Here is a 25821-nt window from a genome sequence, read left to right as displayed (position 1 = left end):
CTGTGTGGGAAAATGCTTTCCTTTTTGCAGAGTGAGATAAAAGGCAGATTATGAGAGTTGTTTCCAGATTACTGTGTCAAGATGTTATTTCTTAGCCTTCAGAAATAAAATCTGTATCCTAATACAACCTTTTTCTCCACCACAATTTTCTGTCTGTATGATAAAAAGCAACAATTTTACATTGTTAAGCTCATTTAGTTGAAATGTGACTTCATTTGTTGTGTCAGCTACATTCCAGTATTACTGGGATGGAGTAATATATTTTGTCCTGATGTATGAACTCTCTATGTACCTGTATGAAGCTCTGCAGCCTGCTAGCCACCATCAGCGAGTCCTCACAGCCTTGCAGGGTGCGTTTCAGCTCCTCCCACTCCACACTGATGCCATCAAACGGCACCAGAACCTCCATGGCCCGACATTGGTGAGCAGTGGCCAGATGCTCCGCCTCTTCCTACACCACCAGACAAGAAAAAGAAAAGTGTTGATATAACACAGTTTACCCTTCAATAATGTAAAAGTCTCACTTTTGACCGACACATCAGAAAAGTTGTTCAGTCCTGTTTATTTCCATTTACGCTCCATCTCCAAAATCAAACCCATGTTGTTACCCTCTGACCTGGAGAAAGTCATTCATACTCTCATATTCTCCCGTTTAGATTACTGTAACTCCCTCTAGGGTTAGGGTTAGGGTTAGGGTTAGACACCCTCCTCTCCTCATCTCCCAGAATCCCTTTCTCTCCTCCAGCTGGTTCAGCAGCTCGGCTTCTTACCGGTTTTAACAGACGACATCACCTCACCTGATTTTAGCTTCTTTACCCTGGCTCCCTGTTTGTTTCAGGATTGATTTTAAGATTTTACTGATCACTTTTAAAGCTCTTTTAGGTCTGGCTCTTAGCTATTTAACAGAATTATTAACTATATATTAGCCGACCCGCGTCCTCAGATCCTCGGCTCCTTCTGACCGTTCCAAAGTCTAAACTAAAACCAAAGGGGAGCGGGCTTTCTCCACCAGAGACCCTGGAGACTCTGGAATGAGCTGCCCGAGGAGATAAGGCGCTCAGAGTCACTAACTTCTGTTAAATCACTTCTTAAAACCCGCATTTATAGACTTGCTTTTATGTAATGCTGTCTATCTCGCCACTCCTTTTTACTTCTTCACTTTTTGCTTTTTTACTCCTTTTACCCTTTTATTTTCTGTGTATGTGAGAATGTCTTGTGATTTTTCCTGCTCTGCCTCTTATTGTTTTTCTTTTAATGTCAGAATAGTTTTTAGAGTTATGGCGTCATTCTCCTTGTGATTAACTCTCTCTGTCCAAGCACTTTGTAAACTGCTGTTTTTAAAAGGTGCTATATAAATAAAGTTATTATTATTATTATATTTGAACGTTTGTATAGTCAATGTAGTTATACACTGCAAAAACTGCAAATCTAAGTCAGATTAAATATCTTAGATCAAGGGGATATATGCTTATTTTTTGTCTGATAAGATAGTTCTTCTTAGTCAGCATCTTTTATGTTCGACTGTTTCACTTGTTTTAAGTGTTTTGGTCCTTAATTATCTAAATCAGATATTACAGCTTGTTACTGAGATTTTATGACCTTTACTGAGTAAATACATGCTGGAAACTAGAATATCAACAGTTACAAAGCTGTTTCATCAACACTTACAAGTATAAAACTGCTATTTCAAAGTAATAATTTCTTATTTCAAGCATAACTAAGAAATCATAAATTTGACATAATTTGACCTCTTCACATACTTTAAACAAGCAGCCAGATGGAATCAATTATTTTATTATCAATGAAACAATAGAAGTGTGTATTGTTGTGTAGTGTGTATTAACTAGTACATTGGCACATAGCTGTAAACTGACACTTGATATTTAAACATTTAACATGATCACTTTTAAAAAATCACTTGTTATTAGTTAGAATTCACAAATTCTAAGGTATTTTTGGGTTTGTTAGGATTAGATAGTTTCACTTGTTTTGGAAAGTCTTGCCAAGACTAATTTTCTTGTTCCATTGGCAGATAATTTTGCTATTTTTAAGCAAAATACACCTAATTTTTGTACTCTTTTTCTTCTTTTTTTGAGAGATGGCTTTTTGCAGTGTACCATGATTCCCTACCTGTAGATGGAGGAGTTTGGGTTCCAGGACAGACAGGGCCCCCTCCATGGTTGAGAGGCGTCTCTGCAGAGCCAGGACTCCACCGAGGTCACTGCCCACGTACTGAGTGGCATCGATGGCTTTTCTCTTGTCCTGGATCTGGGACTTGATCTCGGCACACTCCAGCAGGTAGTTCTGCAGGCGTAACATTGACTCCAGCTGATCTTTCTTCTGCTCCACCAGCTCCACGATGCTGTTCCACCTGGTACCATGTGACAGACAGGAGAGAGGGATGCTGAAATGTGGCTGAGGGCTAAATCAAACAGAGTCCAGTAGGGAAAAGAAGAAGTGTATGATGTTGAAGATGTCTGGATTAATTGGGACTTGTTACACCTATGGTTTATTGAGTGTGCTTGAAAAAGCACTCTATATGTTATTCACCGGGCTTATGTCTTATTCTTCCGTTTCTTCCGTGTTTTTTTCGGTCGACTAATCCTCCCAGAGTTTTGGTCGCACATATACTAAAAAAGGTATCAAATCGACCGGCTCGACCATGACAAGTGTGCTATGACTATGACAAATGGTTTTCAAATTATTCGGCAAAAACACGCCAAAAAATCCCCCCAATGTTACCCTATGGAGAGGCTAGAGTGATGACATGATCGCTAGAGTGCAGAGGGAGAGAAAAGTTTGTCAAAAAAATAAATTTGGAAACTGTGCTCGAGGCCGCAGATACCACTCTACAGAAATAATTTATACATAGAAACGTAGGAAAATTGATCTTCTCACTCACATTGATCTGCTGACTTATTTTCTCATTTTGACTTTTTTCTTCTAATTTTGACTTTTTTCTCGTTATTTTTACTTTATTCTCATAATTTCAACTTCTTTCTTGTAATTTTTGACTTTATTTTCCTTATTTTGATTTTATTCTCGTCATTTTTACTTTTTTCTTCTCATTTTGACTTTTACTTTTTTCTTATTATCTCACACACAGAGACAGACACTCACACACACACACACACACCAACACCTGCATTATTATCTTACATGACTTTCTCCTCTTTTCCATTTTGAAAACCGCAATCAAACCGTAGTTCAAATCGTAATCTAATAATGTAAGAGTGAGAGTCACGGTCCAGAGTCAAGCACACTCAAAATTCTTTAAAAAAATGTTGTAGTTATTATAACTATCTCATTATTATGTTGCCCTGACAGTTGATTTTGTTTGTTCTCTGCTCTGCTGTGGTTGCAGCCCAGGCCTTGTCTGCTCACTATATCGTCATGCAATATGTTCTTCTAATTCTGATCCAGACCAGCAGGTCTCAATACACACCCATTCAGCCAAGAAACACACACATGCACAGATGCACACACACAGAGATCCTTGTGACTGTAGTGAGGTAATGGCAGACAGAGCTCAGCAGGAATCAGGAAAACAGCTCGCTGACCTCAGAGCTGCAACAGTCGTCTTATAGATTCAACATGGTGAATGAAATGAAACAAAACATGTTTATGTGTGTGTAGTGAAGCAGCAATGGATCACCTTACCCAAACTCAGTCTACACATAAACAAATTAATTAAGCTGATATCTAGACAATTTCCATGGTTTTCTTGATAATGATATTGGTTATTATCAATAAAACCATGTTAAATGTCTAGATATCATCTCTTAAATTAAACTCTTATGAGCTATTTTGTTGTTATCAAAAACAAATTTGTTATCAAAACAAATTTGTTGTCAAATTGTTTTATTGTAAGGTGACCTTGAGAGTCCTGAAAGGCGCCTGTAAATAAAATGCATTATTATCATTATTATTATCATTATATTTGTCCAAACAAATGTACCTTTAGTTGTACCAGCCATTAAAATGAACAAGAAATTGAAGAAAAAAATTGGTCTAAAATTTTTTCCATGACTGTATGTGTCGTTTTTAAACCAAAAGTATGTACCAAATGAATATTTACAAACGATTCCTCAAATCTGATAAAACAACCTGTATACTTCTATGTAAAATGATCTTACTACGATACTTACAAATACAAAAAATAAACATCCGTTGTTTTTATTAAAGATTTCTTGATAAAATGATCTTGATACTAACTTCTTTGCATTTTAATCTTAGCCATATTTAGTTGGTTATCGTAAAGTGTTACCCAGAATTTTAATTCCAGAGAAGGCGTGTTTATTTGAGAAGTGTTTATTTTGTATATTTTCTTCTAATTTCTGCTCTCGGCTGGCTTTGTCTTGACGGAGGCAGCCAGCACAGATGGTCACCCTGAGACCGACACCATGTGCCAAGGTCACAAGACTCAGAGACACACGGCCATCATGGACTCTGCTGCCAGACGCAACAGTGGTCAGAGAATATGAGTGACACGGATAAACAAGCTGCCCGTCTCAGGGTCGACCTGGCCGGGCGTTAGCGTAAAGAACCGGCTGAACAGAGAGAGAAACACTGGAAGAGATACTGCTTATATTTGATATTTATAACTCTATAAGCACTGACTCTAAAAAGATGAGAAAGCAGGTAGGAGTTCAGCCTTTTACTGAGACAGCAGCTGACAGGACACGAGGCGCTCGTCAAAAGACAATTACAAAAAATCATCAATTCCTCTGAATAATTTCACAACCCCACAAAATTTCTCTCCCTCGCCATCTCTCTTTTTCTTTGCGTGTCAGTCCTCCTCCCACCTACTCCTCCTCCCTACTGGTAGTCAATAGAAAGGCTGCTTTTCATATACAGCACAGTATATGAACATTATTTAATTTATTTCTAGATATAAGTTTGGGAGACATTAATTTAGGTCTTCTGATGCTTTCTGGCATTTTAACTGTTTAACTCTCTAACTGTAAAAGAGCCAACAAAACAATAAGGAGAATCGTTTTAGTTACTACAATCCAAGACTGTGGAACATTCTGCCCATCTACATTAGAAAAGCTCTGTTGACATTTTTAAAAATTAGTAGAAAACCTACGTGTATTTTTTCTATTGTTCTTTTTTTTTTAATGCCATACCATCTAACACTTTGAGCATCATTTTATGTCCAAAAGGTGCTATATAAATAAAGCTATCATTATTATTAATAATATGACTCTCTGGTACCAGTGTCACTTTAACATCTGTGTAATGTTGGCCTCACTGAAGGTTAATTGGGCAGATTTTGGGCCTGAACCTGATCTGAACCGATTATCTGCTCCGATTATTCAGTCGTGCGAGGGGTTTCCAGACATAATCTTAATGTTACAGATGCAAATATCAAACATGTTTGATGGGTTTGATGTGTAAGCTTGTAGCTGTTGAGGTGGATTTTCTTTTAGTACCTGGAGTTGAGGTGATCCTGACAACCTCTGACCTCCGTAGATGAGGGATGACCTCCATCCAGGAGCTGCTGAACGATCTGGTTCACATCCAGAATCCTTCCCATCAGGCTGTTCATCTCCTGGTCCAGGCTCTCAAACCTACAACAAAGAGAATTGTTGGATACAATGTGACAAAGTCATAACGCCAGACTGTATCACAAATGAGATATAGTCTGGAGACCACCTATTCATCTTTCCGTAGAGGAGGCGTGGTTTACGATCGTCCAGAGCCGTTTATTGGCCGCTACGAAGGTCTATCATAGCGTCTGTACGTAGCTCTTAGCCAATCGTATCAGTTATACCAGATGATTGTCAAAATGGGCAGCTTTTATACGGCATTTTTTTTATTTACTTTTTGGTCAAACTAAATGTGCATCATAGCTTACAAAAGTCTACCTTAACTTTTAAATTTTGCCAACTTCAAGTCTAGTTTTAAGTTTCCCTAGCTAGAGTAGCTTTCAATTCCAAATCTCCTGAGATATTTCTTTAGTGTCAAGCTTCTTATTTGCACTTTGGTTCTCACTGCTTTCTGACTAAATAATATTAATAAATGCTCATTATGACCTATTATTAGTAAAGCCGGTAGGCAAGTTAAGACTTTTTATAAATGATAAATGATTTATGTATTTGTTTATTTAATCTATTTATTTTCTATTTTTTTGTATATATGTATTATGTAAATATGTATGTTTAGGGGGAAAAAAAGTTAACTGAGTAGTGGAGAAGGTTTAAATAAGCATATGCTTCATCCTACTCCTTTTCGGACATGTTGCGTTCACATTATTGCTTTTGTTTTGACTATTGCTATTGTTGTTTTGATTATTCTCATTGGATTTGTTTGTTTTTCAGTTTACTTTGTTGTTTTACTGGCACATGTTGGAAATAAAAAAAGCTAAACTAAAATAAACTAAAAAAATACTTAGTCGGCTGTTTTATCGTCATTGTGAAGCTTAAAAAAAGGTTTTTGGCTCCATTACGACATTTTTTCCCATTTTTCGACCAACAGTGGCCCTTTTGCCCATAAAGGCTGCCGGCCCCTGGGTTAAGAGGACTTGCGTGGATCAGAAACTTGCACACAAACACTCTCCTCTCCTCTCCTCTCCTCTCCTCTCCCTTCTCCTCACCTGTGTGCCACCATCTCCACGTCCTCCAGTCTTTCTGGGATCTCCATCTTTTCCAACCACTGCTCCTTCTCATCGATCCACAACTCACAGGCGTTCACCTCGCTGAACATTCGGTAGACGGCGAGGGCATCGTGGAGCCACTGCTGTCTGAGCACCGCCACCTCCGCCACCTCCGTATACAGCTGCTCCACCTCTCCCATACGCATCTGCACCTCCTGCAGAGAGGAGAGGGAGGAGACAGAATACACAGTTTACGATTCGATTCAAAAACAATATACTTTTATTACAAACCGATTCAATTCGCATAGATACAGTGTGAGAACGATACGATTTGATTCTACGGTTAATATTTGTTGTAGATATTTTATAGTGTGTCACTCACAAGTTTTACATTTTATTTATCTTCTGATTCGCCATGGAGTTAAAAATCTGTGTTATTGTGTGTCTGAACAACAAAAAGACCACAAACATCTTTCTACATTTATAATAAATAAAAAAGAAAGATCGTTCTAGAAGCTTTTTTTTGTCATTTTCATTCAGTCACGTGAGGCTGATCATTACTGAGTGCAGGTTTGATCTGAGTGACATCATTTACATTTTACCTTTATCATCTAACCTAATAAAACATTGGCCGGTCTTCAGCAGACACAATCATGTTCTGGGATATTAAATATTTAATTTATCACCAGGATAGTCTATATACAAACGCAAATAATAGGCTAATAAATAAATAATATAATATAAAGGGTTTCCCGTGCCCCTGAGCAGGACACAGTTCACATATAAATACAGAATGCAGCTTGTTATTCATGTGCAGCTGTTTGCTAAACAGAGAAAACACTTTATTATTATTGTTATTACTACATGTGTACAGCTGTTAAAGTGACTGACAGCTGATCCAGCTGTGATCTGCCGCCGTCAATAGAAACGGACGTCGCTCCATGTGACACTTTGGAGGAAATAAAGGACGTCTCATGTCTCTTAAAACGTTTCACAAGTGACCCAAGTGGAAGGCTCAGTGAGGGAAGCGGGGAGGCAAAATAAAAGACTTGGAAGAGACCGGAGAGACTCATGGAGTTGAGTGAGAACCGTTTCATGAGCAGCTTCAGCTCTCACGTTGTTTTAGAGACGCAAACTGTAAGTGTGTGAAGACACACAACAGATTCCAAGTCTGGCGATACCTGATGCACAACTCTACAACCGATTCATCTAGATCAGGGATGGGCAACTCAAATTTTGCAGGGGGCCACAATTTTTCATGGCCACTACCACAGGGCCACATATAGGACCGTGCACTTAAACAGATATGATGAAACTGCAATTTTAAATATGTTTACAGTGCAGTAACTTAACATATTTCATGCTCAAATGCATGTATAACAGTATAAATAGGAATACAAAAGGTTTGAAGCAAATAAAAAATAACCACTTACTGTGATTTCTTTTTTTTTCAGTGCAAGAACAGTAGACCAACATAAATTGCAAGAAGTAATTTTGTGCATTTTTACACTGCACTTTTAAGATTTCATGCTCAAATGCATGTAGTTGTACTGAGGGCCACTTCAAGTGAGGGTGAGGGCCGTATGCGGCCCCCGGGCCTCCAGTTGCCCATCCCTGATCTAGGACTTCATGTCTGATTTGTATCGATTTAGGCGGCTGCTACCGATGCAGCCGTATCTCTCACTTGTTTAACCGAATGTCCGGTCGCATCATTTCATCCTTCACAACCCTAGTAGAGAAGGGTAAAAGATGTAGCAGGACAAACCAAAAATATTTTACCAAAAAAGAGAAAGGTCCTCTCCCTGCTCACCTCCTGTTCCCGGTACTGCAGAGGCAGCGCCACCATGTGTTTGCGCAGCGTCACTACATGCATGCGGTGTTTGTCGATGGCTTCGCTGACCCCTCTGTGTTTCTTCAGAAGGGACTGGGTGGAGTACTCGTCGTGCCCAAAGTCTTCGCTGGACACCAGGCGGTAGGCGTCCTGCAGCCACGCCACCAGGTCGTCCGTCTCCGTGGAGAACTGAAAAAAGTTTAGCGCCTCCTGCAGGTGGCCGAGACGCTGCGCTGCCTGATCCTCCAGCCTCTTCCACTCGCCCTTCACCTCCATGATGCGCTCCTGGATCCCCGCCGTGCCGAAGCTCTTCTCGCTCAGGATCTGCTTCCCTCGCTTCATGGTGTTCTGGAGGAGGGGGGCAGGATGGAACAATTTAAAAAATGACTGTTTCATTCTGTTACAGAGTCAGATTCTACAAGTAAAACTATTTTGATAAAAGCTGGTATATAATAACACTGCAAAAAAGACAATATAAACAAGATAAAAACACTAAATCTGAGGGAAATGATCTTGCTGCATGGACAGATAATTTCACTTGACAAGATTTCTTAAATTAAGATTATTAAATCTAAAAAATAAGCATGTTGAATGCTTAAAATAAGAAATTAACTCTTAAAACAAGATAAATTAAAGCTGCGATGAACTGGCCCGAGCAGAGTGACCTGACAATTATTTATTTCTTACCAAGATAAAAAAAAACAACTTTAGATTTAGAAGTGTTAGATAATTTATCTTGTTTTAAGAGTTAATTTCTTATTTTAAGCGTTCAACATGCTTATTTCTAGATTTAATAATCTTAATTTAAGAAATCTTGTCAAGTGAAATTATCTGTCCATGCAGAAAGATAATTTCCCTCAGATTTAGTGTTTTTATCTTGTTTTTAGACACCTTTTTGGCAGTGTGTATTTTTACTATTCAAATATTTTAGCAAGTTAAGCTTTTTTTTGTTGTAGGAGAGCTAAAAGGAACTTATAAATGCATACATACACTAAAGTACATGAAGTTCAGATCAGAAACTACTGTAGGTATTCCAGGTGCTTGTTCTCACACACACACACACACACACACACACACACTCAGAACAAAACACACACACCTGCAGCAGCGAGCGGTGAGCCAGCAGTTCTCCAGCCAGAGTTTTGTGCTTCTGTAGTAACTTCAGCACACTGCTCAGGTCCTTCCCGTAACCCTGAGCTCCCAGGATGGAGCTCTTCTCCCTGATCCAGACCTCCGACTCCTCCAGCTCCTAACAGGACGACAAACAGACAAACAACAACTTTTAACACCTAACATCTAACATATATAGCCCAATTCTAAAACATAAAAAAGTCAGAAAGAGCATAGACTCAATATAAATAAGAAATAAGCACACCATAGATAAAAGATAATTCAAAGAAACAAAGAGATTCATAGAGAAAAACTATGTAAAGCAAGAAAATATCAAACTGCCCTTAAGTCCATCTAACACTGATTCCTGCATGTTTCTGAGAACATCCCAAAAGGCAGAAGAGGAATTAGCCCAATGAATCAGTAATGTAATATAATTAGTGATTCAACAGTGACTCTGGACAAAGAGATCCACTATTCTCATTATACACTCATTACTTTCATAGTTGGTTCTTAAAGCTTTTATTCACTAACATTATTAACTTGTTTATCACAGGGCAGATTGTGGCTTACAGGTCAGGAATCGGACTTGTAACCTGAGGGTCGAGGACTGCAGAGCGTAATATAGCTTGGTGTGTTCACTGGTGTGTAAAGGATGGGTTACATGCAGAGGACAAGTTTACTGCTTGCTGTTTCAGTGTGTGTGCAAAACTGAACCTTTTTTTTTTCTCTTTTTTTTTTAACTTAACTTATGGCACAAGGGGAAACAGGGCAACAAGATCAACAGAGGTATCAGGATTTCTACAAAAAAATGCAGTTGTTTACAGATGACAAAAAGTGTATGGAAGCATCATGCATTCTCTTAAAAATAAGTATTTGGCCTGTTTTTCTGAATTAATGAAATAATAATCTCAATTACCCCGGTGTTGAGCCATATTTCGGTGAAAATTATGATGCTGGAGAACAATTTTTAGGCTACATCGCAATATAGCTTAAAAATATCACAATATGATTTAAAGGCCATATCGCCCAGCCCTACGGTCACTTTTTAAGAATTTAGAAGGTCATTCAAGGAAAAAAAATCTCTGGAAATTAGCAACTGATAAGAATCAAGCTTCCAAGGATATTCTTTGGGAAACTAACAGTAGAAACATCCAACCAGCACTTCAGATTGGTTATACTGGAACAATTCATCAGACATTATCATCTAGTCCACCCGATCTACCTGGAAGAAGGCCCACAGTGTTCTTGACTCCTCCAGTTCATCTCGCCTTTTAACGGCCAATTGTTTCAGCTCCTCCAGACAGGTAGAGACATGGTTGACACGGTTACAGATCACCTGCGGGTCACACGGTTGGTAACCTGGGAAACAACAAAATGAGGTAAATGACCATAAAGAAATCCCACAATAGATAGAACACTTCATTCATTACAGTAAAGTATTCTGAGCTGGACAAGCTAAAACAAAGATTTAAAAAACCCTGCAGTGTACTGAGTGGATCATCTTACTCATATCAAGCTCCAAAAATCTATTTTCCAGTTTTCTCTAGGTCAAATACATCTGTACTTGACTAAATGAAATGGATCCTGGATCATTGCTTCCTTCCTGTTTAATTTAGTCTTTGACAGACAACAAGCACTGAGAAACACTTCAGAAACAACTGAATCCTCTTTTATACAATTCAAATTACTCTTATTGTTTTACTTATATTAGTGTTGTTGGTATTGTGCACAGTTGACTTTTGTATTAAAATATGCATCAAATCGAATAATTGTTTATCGTAACATTCTGATGAATGGCCTTTTAAAAATATAACTTTTTATTCTGCATCCTGCAGTCAAATTACCACCATATAAGTATGCCGCTGTTTACAAAATGGAAATCTGATACGAGAAGTCACAAAAGGATTGCGCAGTTTTTACAGCCATTTAACCTCTCAAAGCACCTGCAAAGGGTAAAATGTACGACTAACTGCATTGTCAAATAAGTTCCATCTTGGTGCTCCTGTAGTATTTGGACATATTTCAATGAGTGGTGCAAAATCTGCCACATGCAGTTACAGTAAAATTATTATTATTATAATTTTTTTCACCCTCTATAGTGGTGAATTTGAGTGCAGCAGTGTTGAGCGTCTCGACCCTCTCAGCCTGCACTGTGATGTCAGCTTCCTGCAGGCTGTGTTTCTGCAGCAGGTCGTCCACCTCCAGAAGATGCTTCCCAAAATCCTTTGACAGAAGCTGGACCTGAGACAGAGCAGGAGATGACAGGGGGTATGTGTGATGTCATTATTGTTACGGTTGGAGGTGTGTCGTGTTTGTTTTTCTTTTCTTTTCTTGTTCCCCCAAGGGTCCTCCTCCTGCTCCTCCCAGTTGCTGTGTGTTTCCAGGCGCACCTGTGGTCAATTACTGATTAAGGGTTAAACAGACTGAAGCCTGAAGCAGACGAGGCTGCTGGGCCATCGTCGCATTGTGAGCTGTGCCGGTTGTAGAAGTGTTGGCTGTTGGTGAAAACCCCTGAGTGCTGCATGGGAGCTGGGGAAGGAGAACCCAGTTGGTCTCTGTATTTTGGTTTGTGTTTTCAGAGAGTGCTCTAGTTGGAGGATATTTTAGGTTATTGACGCTGTCTGTTAGATAGTAGTTTTGTGTTCACCATCTGGAAATAAATTATATTTTTCTTTAACTCAGCTTGCCTGGTTTTTCCTTGTTTTTTTTAATAAATTATGATCCCAGACGAGCCACCAAATATGTTACGTCCCAAATTAAGGTTCGGGAGTAACCATTGATGTTATATAATATATTAAAAAAAAACAAGGAAAAACCTTGAACATGACTTTTTATTGCATAGTTACGTATATCCTGTCTGGGTCTGGTATGTGTTGTGTTGTGTGTGTGCTGTCTCCTCTGTTTGTATCTTACCAATGTACTTGCTGTCTTTTATATTTGTATTTATTTTTTTAGGGACTACGGATGCAAACTAGCAGCTTTGCTATAATCCGGCATATTTAGAAAGATGTTTTTTCGATGTTCATTAATGTGCACTGTCCCTATCCAAAAATAAAGTATTAAAGTAAAGTAAAGGCAGCACTCATGGGTTTTCACCAACAGCCAACACTTCTACAACCAGCACAGCTCACAACGCGACAATGGCCCACCAGCCTCGTCTGCTTCAGGCTACAGTCTATTTAACCCTTAATCAGTAATCGACCACAGCTGCGCCTGGAAACACACAGCAACTGGGAGGAGCAGGAGGTGCAGCCTTGGGGGAGCAAGAAAAGAAAAGAAAAACAAACACGACACACCTCCAACCGTAACAATGATACATTTAGGTTGTAGAATGTTTCCACTAGTTTAATTTCTTTGTTCCTCTACTCCCGTATCAATTATTCCCCTTTCTCTCTTTCTATATTCCCTATGTCTTCATTACCTTTAAAGAAATCAAAAACATGCAAACATACTTTCACCCAAGGTCCTTCTTTGTATCTTCCCTTTTTATTTTTCATTTTGTACTATATAGACCATCTTTAACCTTGTCCACTATTTCTCTCCACTGTCTTTATTTAATCCAGTACCTGTGTGTCCTCCATCCAGTCGATCATGTAGACCATGTCCTGAAAAGTCTTCTGCAGGGCCAGGTTCTTCTCCAGCCGGGTTCTCCTCCCAGCCACCAGCTCCTTCAACAGACTCCACTGGCCCAGGATGTTCTCCTTTCGTGCCAAGATACGCCGAATGTCGTAGTAACCTTCTGCCTCCATCTCTGCAGCGAGTTCCACCACCACGCCGATCCGCTCTTCATACGAGGCTATGTCTGCCTCGATCGCCTCGTGTTTCTTCATCGCCGCCTCGACTGCCGGTAGGTCATAGCCAAAATTGTCCTGGAAGAAGAGAGGGAAGAAAAAGAAAGGAAAAGGTGTGAGGTGTAGACAGCTGGGAGACAAAACAGTTAAAGTTGGTAAAATGATAAATGGGTTAATTCAGTTTCAGTAACAATGAAACACTGTAAATGTATATCAGCCAAAACAGTATTTTTTTTTTTACAGTTTTTTAAATTTTTTAAATACATTACTCTACTGTAAAATTGACTGGCACAGTGTTTGTAAGAAAAATATACTGTAATATATATACAAGCCATCACTGTAATTTTTGCATTTATCTTTTGTAAAAAATACTTTTTCTAAATGTTAAATGTACTAAACACCATGGGCCTCATTCATGAAACGTGAGCAGAACGAATTTGTGTGTAAACCGTTCGCAGACGGAAATTTACGTGCATCTCCGCATTCATCAATATTTTAGTAGCTCCGATCTTTTCGTAGCTACTAACAAAATCTACACATGCTGCTGACCACACGTAGTGCTTGTGTAAATTTAAGAACGCATATAAATAATGCTCGTCACTGTTGGAAATTACAATTTTAATTCATAATGCGTTCTGTTATGTACACAATACGCAGATGCCTTTGAAACATGTGATATAAACATGGCAAACGATTAAAAATATAACATATTTAGTTAAATTAGTTGGCAATTGGCGGGATTAAGATTCAGATTAAACTCATAATTGTGAATTATCTATGTAAATTGACGCATCCTGCCTGCAGTTCTCAGAGGTATCATTAAATTAATGCCAGAGTATATCCAATTTCCATACGGCGCACAACGGCAGACAGAAGTAATGCAGGGGTTCAGCGCAGTTGCAAACATGCCAGGTGTTATCGGTGCCATAGACTGCACACACGTACGCATCAAGGCTCCATCCGGTGATGCATTTGCTTACATTAACCGGAAAAACTTTCATTCCGTGAATGTGCAACTGATCTGTGACGCAAAGTGTGTGTTGTTAAACGTTGTGGCACGGTGGCCCGGTGGGACGCATGACGCATTCATCCTGCGTAATTGCGCAGTTGGCACGCGTTTGGAGGATGGAGCTGTGAGAGACGGCTGGCTCATTGGTAAGAATATAGCCTGCATAATCACATGTGTGTGTTATATATGGACTTACCTTTCTATATCCATAGGGGATAGGGGTTACCCACTGACGCCGTGGCTTATGACCCCACTGGCCAGCCCGCAGACACCACAGGAGCATACAATGAGGAGCACGCGGCTACTCGGGCCGTTGTAGAGCGCACCAACGGGGTATTTGGACTCTGAGCGTCCTCCTCCTGTGGCAGATGTACTTTTTTTGTGTGCGCTAATGCGTTTCTTTGCGTCAAGTTTAATGTCAAACCATTTACGTTTAACCTCGGACGTAGTTCTTTGCACTACAGAAACCACATTTACTGCGTCCGTCACCTCCCTCCACGCTTTCGCTTTGCCTGTCCCTGTCACACCACTACTAACAAATGAAAATAAAAAATTTTTTTTGGACTCCACTTCTCCCAAAATAACTTCAATCTCCGCTTCGGAAAAATTATTTTTTCTTTCTCGTTCTTTTTTTCTTTGTGCCATGACTGACAGGTTGACAGGATGCCTCTACACACCTCCTTATATGGTGGTCATTAGCAATTCATGGGCGGGGTTCATGCTAATTGCTGATTATCGGGAGCGCGCTGCCACCTTACGATGGATTGGCATTCATGATCATACACACGTGTTTACGATCAGATCTGAGTTTCCCGCGGCGTTCATGAATCCGGAGTAGGTTTTTAGTAGCGTAGGCTTTTATGTGCAAATCTACGCACAAATCTACTAACGTTTCATGAATGAGGCCCCATATTTCTAACAAAAATATACTGTAATATTAAATGGTAAAATCTTTAATTTATGCAGCATTTATAAAGTATTTTCTTGTCAATAATCTTTTTACAGTAATATTTTTACTGTAAAAACAACAGGGTATTTTTTTACAGTGTAGTTTTTAGACAGTGGTGTATTCCTACCTGCGATACAAGTCTCTGGTTCTCATTGAGCCAAGCTTGTCTCATGGTGGTTTTGTGGTCAAAACGCTGAGCCAGCAACTCCAGCTTTTCCTGACGTATCAGCTCCTTGCGCAGAGCCACGCCCCTCTCATGTTCCGCCTTCTCCAGCCTCTCCCAGGCCTGGACAGGGAACGAGAAAAAAAGAAAGAAAAAGAAAATCTATTAAAAGTTGTAATATAAGGGAAGGTGCAGGTGCAGATTTTTTCTCAACTGAGTGATGGCAAACTTTAATTTATCACTAACTCACTCCCACCACCGTTATTTAATTGTTAAAGAAGCTATAGGGAGCTTTCAATTTGTGCTGAGTTTCAATGTTGCCGAAGGGTTTGCTTAAGCACCAGATTCAGATTCCCATTAGAGAACCTTTTCATTTTACTGCAGCTAGTCTGACAGTTTGTAGCAAGGTCTCAATGTTGGTGTCAAAGGGACAGAGCTTTCCACCTCCTGCTGAATTTGGGTTTTTTTACTGTGGGCATCACTGGATTTTGAGCTAAAGGTGGTTCTGCAGAACCTGCATGATTTCATCTGATTTTTTCAGAACCCGACCCGATGGCACTGTTACAGGCATTAAGAATAACTAAATAGAAATAGCAAATATTCTCAATAAGGTCTTGTTTGTTTATGTATAGGTCATATAAGCCGTGTTTCCTTTAGGGGGAAGAGTGTCCACCAGGAAAGTCTCAGGCCACGCCCTCTCAAATGTCCATACGTCACTCTGAGGTGACGTATGGTTTTAGATCGTCTCTTAATTGCTAAGTGACAGTTTGGACTGTGATCTGTGATCACATACGCAACGGATTAAACACTGGAGAATCAACTGTGGCCGCCGTCGCTAACTGTGCACAACGTCAGTAGCTGATCATAAACAAAGTAGCATGGCTAATTATGCACAGCATCTCCGCTGATCATAAACATAGTGATGGTGAATTAACCGGCATCACTAACTGTGCACAGAGTGTCCGGTGCTTGTTGTAAACAAACAGAGATCGCTAAGCTAACACCTCCTGCAGCAGCAGCACATACAAACAGCTAACTGTTAGCCTAATAGCAATTTGCAGACTGGACGCATAAGTAAAAGATGAATGTGTATGAAAGAAAAGGACCCAGCTGGTGAATGTATGACCTTGTTGATATCTGAGATGAGCTTCCCATCATGAGGCACATAGGGTTTCTGGTTGTTGGCTCTGAGCTTGCTTTGGATGGTGAACAGAAGGACCTCAAGATTCCCCTTCTCCTGAAACCTGAGTGAGAAACAGAAAAGTGTGTGATTAGTGATCCTGTTTCACAATATGGCATCTTCTATTTCAACAGTCCCCTCCTGTGTAGGACACGCTGAAAGTACTTATACTTCACTTTTTTTTTTTTTAAGAAAAAGCTGCAGCCACAAAGTTGATCAGGGCTTCAGTGTCTCTTTCAAGGACACATTACCAGCATGACTGGTAGCTGACAGGGAGGTCTGAGGCCACTCTGCTACACTGCTGTCCAGTTTTCATTGCTTTTATCACTCTGCGGTTGTCTTATACTCCAAAGAGTATTTAATGCTGCTTTGGACCAATATCACATTTATGAACAAATTAAGAGCCACTAGATGGAAAAATGTATCTTTTTTTTTACAAAAGACATGAAGGAACCTTGTTATTTACAATAGAAAGGTGCACATGAACATGGATGGGAAAAACTGAGAAGCATGCAATCTATGAGCTACACTGCTAAAAAGGTGTCTAAAAACAAGATAAAAACACTAAATCTGAGGGAAATGATCTTGCTGCATGGACAGATAATTTCACTTGATGAGATTTCTTAAATTAAGATTATTCAATCTAGAAATAAGCATGTTGAACGCTTAAAATAAGAAATTGACTCTTAAAAACAAGATAAATTAAAGCTGCCAGCAGCGATGAACTGGCCCGAGCAGAGTGACCTGACAATTATTTGTTTCTTACCAAGATACAAAAAACTTTAGATTTAGAAGTGTTCTTATTTTAAGTGTTCAACATGCTTATTTCTAGATTTAATAATCTTAATTTAAGAAATCTTGTCAAGTGAAATTATCTGTCCATGCAGCAAGATCATTTCCCTCAGATTTAGTGTTTTTATCTGGTTTTTAGACACCGGATGGCTGCTTGACTATGCTGCCCCCCGTCTCTCCCCTGTGGCATGTCATTAGTCTGTTCATGTTGTGAAGTGTATTTTGTATGTGCTTATGTTGCTGAGGTTTTTTTCATTGTTTTTTCCTCCTTTCCTCTCCTCACATTGTGCTGTATTTCTTTTCTTTCATCTCTGTCTTCCTGTCCTGTCCACCTCTGTCATATTGTATGTGTGTTTTATACATTTGGACGGGTTGATGGCTAATTTCGTTGTACTAGTACTTGTTACTCTGTGCAATGACAATAAAGGCTTCTGATTCTGATTGTCGGACATGTGAAACTTTTTAAATCTCGCTGGATAAAACAAAACTGCAGGGTCATTAAGTCTGTTCTTTAGAAATGCTGAGAAGTTGACATATTGAAGACAACAGCACTATGCTGCTGGCAGCACATCTCAAAATGAAGGCTCATTAAACAAAGAAGTATGCCAGTGTTGGACTGTGTCTGTGTAGAATTTGTAGGATTGGTGCGTGTGTGTGTTTGCATGTTGCATGTTGGAGAAGTCATAAATCAACTGTTGGCAGCGAGTACAAACACTTGAATCACCCAGAGCCGGTCAGCTGGACATTAACTCAGAGTGTAACAAGACATATTGTATCATAGTCTGTGTGAGCATGTGTGTGTGTGTGTGTGTGTGTGTGTGTGTGTCTGTGGGTGTCATCATAGCTGCCAGTGTACTCCCAGAGCCCAGAGGGCCATGACTGTAGTACTGGGCTGATGGTAATGCTGATCCTGATGATGCTGGACAAAAGGATCCAGGCTCAGTGGCAGTCTCTCTCCAGTGTGTTTCATGTATCTATTAATTTACACACAGTAATGCTCCCTATACACCAGAAGACTTTGAAAAGATTCGGAAAAGACTCCTGGAAAACTATCAGCTCACACCTGCTCACATCTAAAGACAAGTGTTTAGAGTTTCTAGTCCCAGTCTAGTCTCACACTGAGATTTTAGACAGACTGTTAATCTAGCAGGGAAACTATTTACAAGACTACAACTAGATTCTTTTAGCAGTTTTTCCATCATGCTCTTAGTAAAAACTTACTAAATGGAGGAGAAGCAGCTTTTGGCTCCAACTGCTCTAGTGTGTGCAGTGGTTTGTGTTGAAAACAAAAAGAAGAGGCGAAGACGCCACAAAATGCCCCCTCAAAAAGCTGTTGCAAGCACTTCAGTTGTCCAGTTATAGTCAGATTAAGGCAATAATTTGTTTTTTTCAAGTGTCATGTAAACGTACTGAATGACTACAGTAAATATTCTGTAGTATAGGGTATGCATGTGTTCGTGTATACTATATAATTACACAAAATGAAAATAAAATATCAAGATGCCATTTTAAAAGTTCACAAACATACTTGATGGGCTTCTCTATGGTGCAGTAGGTTGTGAAGGCCTGTAGCTGCTGCTGAACTCCGGTCAGCGAGTTTGCAAACTTCTGGTTGCTGATGACAGCGATGGTCTTTTCTATCCAGTCCAGCAGGTCTGATGCCAGAGCCTCGTAGCGGTTGACGATCTTTTCTGCCTCAATACAATTGTCTAGTACCTGAGTCAGACAGACAGAGACAAGAAGGAGCCGATTCAGAGGAAGAATGGGATACAGGAACAAGAGGAGAGAAAGACAGTTTGAATGATGATACTTCTACATTTCTGTATTTTTTAAGCCCCTGCACATTTTGATTAATCTGTATCTGTTTTAGCTGAGAGTGTCTATGTGTAAGTGTGCAAATCTGAACAAATCTGTTACCTTGCCAACCCTCTTGCCTTCCACAATAAGAGCCTTCATCTTGGAGAAGTAGTGGTAGTAGGAGACCACGTAGGTGATGATTGACTTTTCATCTGGGTTCTCTGTGTTCACATCTGCAGAGGAGGGAGGTTTGACATTAGTTAGAGCCTATATGCATGTATATATACATATATATATATATATATATATATTTTTTTTTTTACACATACATGCATATAGGCTCTAACTAATATACATGCATATACATATACATATACATATTATGGATAATGCTGATGCAATGTGGACACCAAAACACTCACCCTCAGGGTCCAGGAGTTTGGTGAGGCCTAGGTTCTGCTCAGCGATGTTAAAGGCTTGCTGGAGGTTGTGGGTTGCATTGGACCGCGTCAGCTTGTGGAACTCTATCAAGTCCGGTCTTGAGGACACAACATGATGAAACAGTATTTGTAATGTTTGGATGACTCAAATAAAAAAATCTGTGAAATCTGTGACACCTCTCTCCACTCTATCGTTGTCTTTTAAACATATTAGCATGCTACAGCGATGTGTTTTTTCTCTACCTGTGTCTGTGTATGAGGGCGTTGAAGGCGAGGCCGTCTCTCCAGCAGGTGGTAAAGTTCTGGATGTTGACCTCAGGGTACCTGCAGCACAGAGGAACCTTAAAACTCCTGACATGTAAACTAAGAAGCATCAAAGTACGAACACTAACATATTGACTTGGTACATTACATAAATATCAAAAAAATTCACACTCGCAGCTTCCAGTTTTTCTGTTTTTATTTCATTACTCACCCTGCGGTCTTCATCTGGCACCAGAGCAGCAGGGCATCCTTGGCCGAGCGGGTTTCTCTGTTGTCCTCAGTCTCGATTTTGATCACCTGGATCTGAAACAGAACACAGCAAAGCAACAATTCAGTACTTGTGGAAGAGATGTTGTAGCATCACTGAAGAAAATTTATTTTTTAGTTGTGCAATGCTACACCTTTCAGTGATGATGCAAAAAACAAAGATTGTTTAGTATGGAATAAATATCCTCTCTTTATTCAAGAGCGTAGATTTTCAGTTTGAGAGCACGATTTTATTCCTTTTCAGTAACACAGCTGCTTCTCCTGCTCACATTTATTCTCTCATGCTCACATTTTGTGCTTGCACTCAGATTTCTGCTGCTTTCTTTCAAAATGTTTGCTTGAACTCAAAAATCACATGCTTGTGCTCACATTTCACACTCAAATATGTCCTGTGATCAGATCTAAAGTCTGCGCTCTCAAAACGTTTGTGCTCCACCCACCTTTTTTTGTGTGTGCTCACCATCATGATGGTGATTAGTTCATAGAGACACCTAAAACTGTTGGATTATTTTTATTATGTTGCTTATTTATTATTATCTTTTACTCTATACCAAAACATTTTTTTTGTCCAGATGTCAGTAATTGGCATTAACAAAGCACATTTACTTGATTGCTGTATTTAATTTCTATTTTTTCAGTACTTTACTTGTTTTGTTAGGTGTGTGTGTTTAAATAAAAAAAAATGTCAATAGCTGTCCTTTTTTAATTTCTAAGCTTAGGTTTTATAGGCATTTTCTATCTGCTTTGTGTAGCAGAGTGGTTCTTCAAGGCAGTTAGAGAGTTAACAAGGGATTTTCACAACTGTAAATGTAATTGGCTGCAGCAATTTATTGAAATTTAAGTAATATATGTGTTCAAATACAAATCACAAGTCAATACAGCGCTAAATTTGGCTGAATTATAAAAGGTATAAGTGGTAAAATGAAGAGCCATTTGAGAGCCGAAAGAGCGGCTCTTCTTGGTGAGCCGAGACAAATGATTCAGATCACTGAAAAGAGACCAGATTCCCATCACTAGTAACCATGTCTTAGATTTGAACTGACTAACTTCAGGCTCTGATTGATGCTCACGGTTTCTCCAACTCAGAAAATAGCCACAAAGGGCAACACCAGCCTTATATGAATAATTGAAAACACAACGCAGATGTAAGAGCAAAGGTCAGTATTCCTGAAACATTAAAGGAAACACACACAATGAGTAAATACATACAAGAGTGATAAGAGCTGATGAGCTCAGAGCGACTAGAACGCCTGATTATCGGTGACAGTGACAGCCATTCAACCAATAACATCACAGTGACATGATCCAAGGTAATTGGGGACATGACACCCTGGAATCAGCTGCTACCCACAACACTGAGGGCACACACACACACACACACACACACACACACACACACACAGTCACATGTAAAAACACACACACAAACACAATTGCTATGTATCAACACATGAAAACGATAAACATGCATATACAACGAGGAACAGATGATGATTGGGATTATGTTTAAATCATTTGCACACAGACACACATGGGGCTGGTAATGAATGGATTACAGTCCATTAATGAGGAAAACACATGAGAATACACTTACAATGTTGTTTATAATAGGAAAGTAGTTTTAAATTGAAAATACTAGTAGGATTCATTCATTCATTCATCATGTCATGATTCCTCCTGATTGCCTATTATGATGAAAAGTGTCTGCTGTAACTAAATTGTTATTTCCTTGCTATCTGCCAACTAAAAATAGTAAGAAAAGACAACATTGATGATGATGCAGATAGAGCAGATAATCACAAATAATTAATACACAATCTATATCTTGACTATGTCATCAAATTCTATTATCATGAGCATTCAGTAAAAATCTGAATCTATTTATTTTGTCAAATATAGGGTGTTTCCACTACAGCCCAACACCTGGAATGAGGCAGGTCTCACTCGCCGAAACGCCCCTAATTTGAATATGAGCCGTCCGGAGAGGACTTTTGTCGGGACTTATTTAGTCCCTGTAGAAGAGCTGGGCCGTTTTTCTCTCCTGAAAAAAGCCTGGTTGCTGATTGGATAGAACGCTAAGCAGGATGTGACGTAGTACTCGACGCCACAACAAGCCGGAGAAGCAGTGTTGCCAACTTAGCGACTTTGTTGCTATATTTAGCGACTTTTCAGACCCCCTTAGCGACTATTTTTCAAAAAAGCGACTGGAGACAAATCCAGCGACTTTTTCTGGTGTTAATGGAGACTTTTGGAGACTCCCTGTTACTTCTCATTAAGAAGACTAAGAACGAGTCGAAGCGGCACCGTCCTCCTGCAGCAGTCTCTCCCAGCTGCAGAGCCGGAGGGGATGTTAACCCCTTAGCAACCAGTCTGAAAATTGCTAATAGGCTAACAGTTAGCTCTGTAGCAGTACAGTGTGTATGTGCTGCAGGAGGTGTTCACTTAGTGATCTCTGTTTGTTTACAACAAGCACCAGACACTGTTAGTTAGTGATGCCAGTTAATTCACAATCACTACGTTTATGATCAGCGGAGACGCTGTGCATAATTAACCATGCTGCTTTGTTTATGATCAGCTGCTGACGTTGTGCACAGTTAGCGACGGCGGCCACAGTTGAGTCTCCCGTGTTTAATCCGTCGCATATGTGATCAAGGCTCACGGTAGAAACTGTCGCTAAGCGATTACGTGACGATCAAAAATCATACGTCACCTCCAGAGTCTTTACATCCCTCTGGGGGCCTTTTTGTAGTGGAGACACGCAGAGTGAGAGGACTTTTGAGAGGGCGTGGCCTGAGACTTTCCCGGCGGCCACTCTTCCCCCTTAAGGAAACACGGCTTTGGTGTCTTGTTGTAGATTTATTGTAAACAGTGAGTGAGCTGGCAGTGTGTTAGGCGAGCAAATACACATGCAAGCACACAAACGCTGAACACATTCAGCATTCAGCCGACCAGATACAGAACTATAAATTTAGTAACTACATGTATTTACAGAGCCGTTCACAAAGTGAATGATTCTGTAAATACATTAGGATTACCTCCTTCTTTGCCTGTCAATCCTCTCCCTTCCTCCCCTGTCTCTCCCTCTCTCTCTGCCTGTGTGCAGCTACTGCAGTGGTTTGGCCTGTTCTACCTGCTGACTGGACAAAGCAAACTCTCACTTTCACCACAGAGGAAAAGGAAGGACAGGAGGAAGAGGAGGAGATGAGGAGGGACAGAGTGAAAGAGGGAAAGATAACTGGAAGCCTCCCCGGCAACACAAACCTCAGCAAACCCTGGACAATTATTTATCGTATCAGTGTTTCCTCAACCAACATATTTATTTCATTCATTCCTTTTTAAATTAAATAAATATAAACGTATAAACTATAAAATATTACTTAGAAATATACTTTATTTTATTTTATTTATTTTTATTCCTGTCTCTGTTTATTTTTTATTTATTTATTTTTTTAACTTTTGGAGAGTGTATACCTGTTTGGATACATATATAGGTATAATCTTTTTTTTTTAATTAATCTTCTACATCTGTCTACTTTTCATTTTGAGATACATAAGTTAATACAACTTAAATGACCTTTTTATCTAAACGTGTACTTGTAAATGTGTCTGTAGTGTCTGATATGTTTTATGTTCAAAATGAGGAAAATCAATAAAAAAAACACATAAATATACTAAAAAATAAATATACTTGACATTGACATTTAATTGAAATTATGCAAAGTTTTGCATTTCTGAATGTTGTGACATTATTACTTTATAAGATTATTTATCTTTTCATCAGAGCAAGGATTCATTAAATAGATGAACTTGATTATATTCACAAAAAATATAGGAAATGTTACCTGTGCCCTTATAAATTAACGAATGCTGATTACACTGCTACTGACATTATTCTTAGCACTCCGTGTTTGGTTAAATGAAGTTACTGACCTTATAATAAAATGCCTTTGGGTTTGGAATCAAGCCTTAGACTGTTGATATCATAGTCATGGCCAATTGTGTGATGGCAAAAATCCCAGGCCTGGATAATTGGCAATCTACAAACTAAACAGGTTCTTGGCCTTAAGCTGGTCAGTCTGCAAAATGTACTGCATACTTTAAAACATAATGGGTTCGATAAGCAGCAGGTCTCATAAAATGTAAACTGAGGATGAAATGGAAATAAAAAGTGATGAACTGTTCTTTACTATGAGACAGATGCTGCCTTAACATTAGCTGCATGTACAAAATGTTCAGACACATTTGAATACATGGCACTATTGCTACACTGTAAAAAATGTCTGTAGATTTTACGTTGAAAAACTGCTAGACTATGACATTTTCACTATCATTTTAGTTAGTTTTAGTTAGTTTTGTAACCACAAAATACAGTTTCAATTAGTTATTTTTTTTAAAACTTATTTTTATTTCAGTTATTGAAAATGTTTTTTCAATTCTAGTTTTCGTTATTTTGTTAGTTTTTAGTTAACTATAATAACCTTGCTGGAGACAAATGATAAGGACAACAGAAAAGGTGTAGTTGACTGTCTGTAGAGCCATTGTTTTATTTAACCTTATTTCAAACTCTGTCCATCATCAGAAATGTTGAGCACACATCCCTGACTGTGAACCCCGAGAAACTCCACCTGTCACTTATTTATCACCACAGTAATGCTTGTTGTTTTCCATCAGCCAACCATCTTTCCCCCTACACACCCTTCTTTCATAATTACTCTCTCTCTCTCTATGTCTCTCTGTCTCTCTCTCTCTCACACACACACACACACACACACACACACTCCTGAACACCAGTCGTCTGCACTGCTCTTCTTTCTCAGTGAATGCAAAATTGAAGATGCTATCGACTGGTGGCGGGATGACAGCCAAGCACACAGCTCACGGTGGAAGAGCTAGTAACACTACTGTAGCCCAAACTGTACAGTTACTGATGCTTTGATAGACTCAATATTTGACTGTCTATCTATGTGATGTCAAGGCTTGGTTAGCCCAGAATTTTTAAAAACTCAACGGGGAAAAAACTGAGGTTATGGTGTTTGGCAGTGCCCTCATGGACCAGCCTTGGCATCATAGACAGCAATTTTACATTTGATGTTTGTAAACAGATTAACAGCATTTTAAAATCGCGTTTTTATCATCTTCGTCTTTTATCAAAAGTGAAACCGTTTTCATCTTTAACCCTCTTAACGACTGCAACACACTTTCCTCAGGTGTTTCAGCCACAAAGCCTCTCTGGTCTGCAGTTAGTCCAGAACGCCACAGCATGACTTTTAACAGGCCAAAAAGCGGAAACACATTACCCCAATCCTCATGTCTTTGCACTGGCTCCCTGTTCATTTTCGTATTGTTTTTAAAATGTTATTGTTTTTTTTTTTTAAAGCTTTGAATGGACTGGCCCCACAATACATCAAGGACCTCATCCAGATCTAGACTCCAGCGCGAGAATTGAGGTCCGAGGGCCTGCTCCAGAATATAAACAGTATAAGTTGGATCCTTTTAGGTTAAAAGTAGACAAAAAACGTGCTCCATACGGTGGAGGTGTGGGATGTTACAATTGTGGTTTACAAATTGTTTAAATGCCCTGACAGACAGAAAAAGCAGAGAGAACTCAGGGCTTTTATTGGAGAGGG

The 25821-nt window shown here is 39.3% G+C and overlaps 1 protein-coding gene across 1 annotated transcript in view; it reads right to left on the bottom strand.

The window, feature by feature from the left end:
• Positions 1-25821, bottom strand: part of LOC131970523 (spectrin beta chain, non-erythrocytic 4-like) — a 115131-nt gene that overhangs the window by 67676 nt on the left and 21634 nt on the right. Inside the window, exons 5-20 of the mRNA XM_059331940.1 lie at positions 20139-20230; positions 19907-19987; positions 19646-19761; positions 19344-19456; positions 18955-19142; positions 16581-16698; positions 15419-15577; positions 13109-13411; positions 11633-11783; positions 10765-10901; positions 9529-9678; positions 8409-8777; positions 6599-6813; positions 5436-5573; positions 2131-2371; positions 293-451 (exon numbers count right to left, since the gene is read on the bottom strand). Of these exons, the coding sequence (XP_059187923.1) occupies positions 293-451; positions 2131-2371; positions 5436-5573; positions 6599-6813; positions 8409-8777; positions 9529-9678; positions 10765-10901; positions 11633-11783; positions 13109-13411; positions 15419-15577; positions 16581-16698; positions 18955-19142; positions 19344-19456; positions 19646-19761; positions 19907-19987; positions 20139-20230 (2730 nt within the window). The remainder of the gene's footprint in view (positions 1-292; positions 452-2130; positions 2372-5435; positions 5574-6598; positions 6814-8408; positions 8778-9528; positions 9679-10764; positions 10902-11632; positions 11784-13108; positions 13412-15418; positions 15578-16580; positions 16699-18954; positions 19143-19343; positions 19457-19645; positions 19762-19906; positions 19988-20138; positions 20231-25821) is intronic.

This window comes from Centropristis striata, chromosome 4 (genome assembly GCF_030273125.1).
Source record: "Centropristis striata isolate RG_2023a ecotype Rhode Island chromosome 4, C.striata_1.0, whole genome shotgun sequence".
Classification (NCBI taxonomy): domain Eukaryota; kingdom Metazoa; phylum Chordata; class Actinopteri; order Perciformes; family Serranidae; genus Centropristis; species Centropristis striata.
Note: the sequence above shows the minus strand (reverse complement) of the source record. Positions and strands in the feature narration are given on the sequence as shown.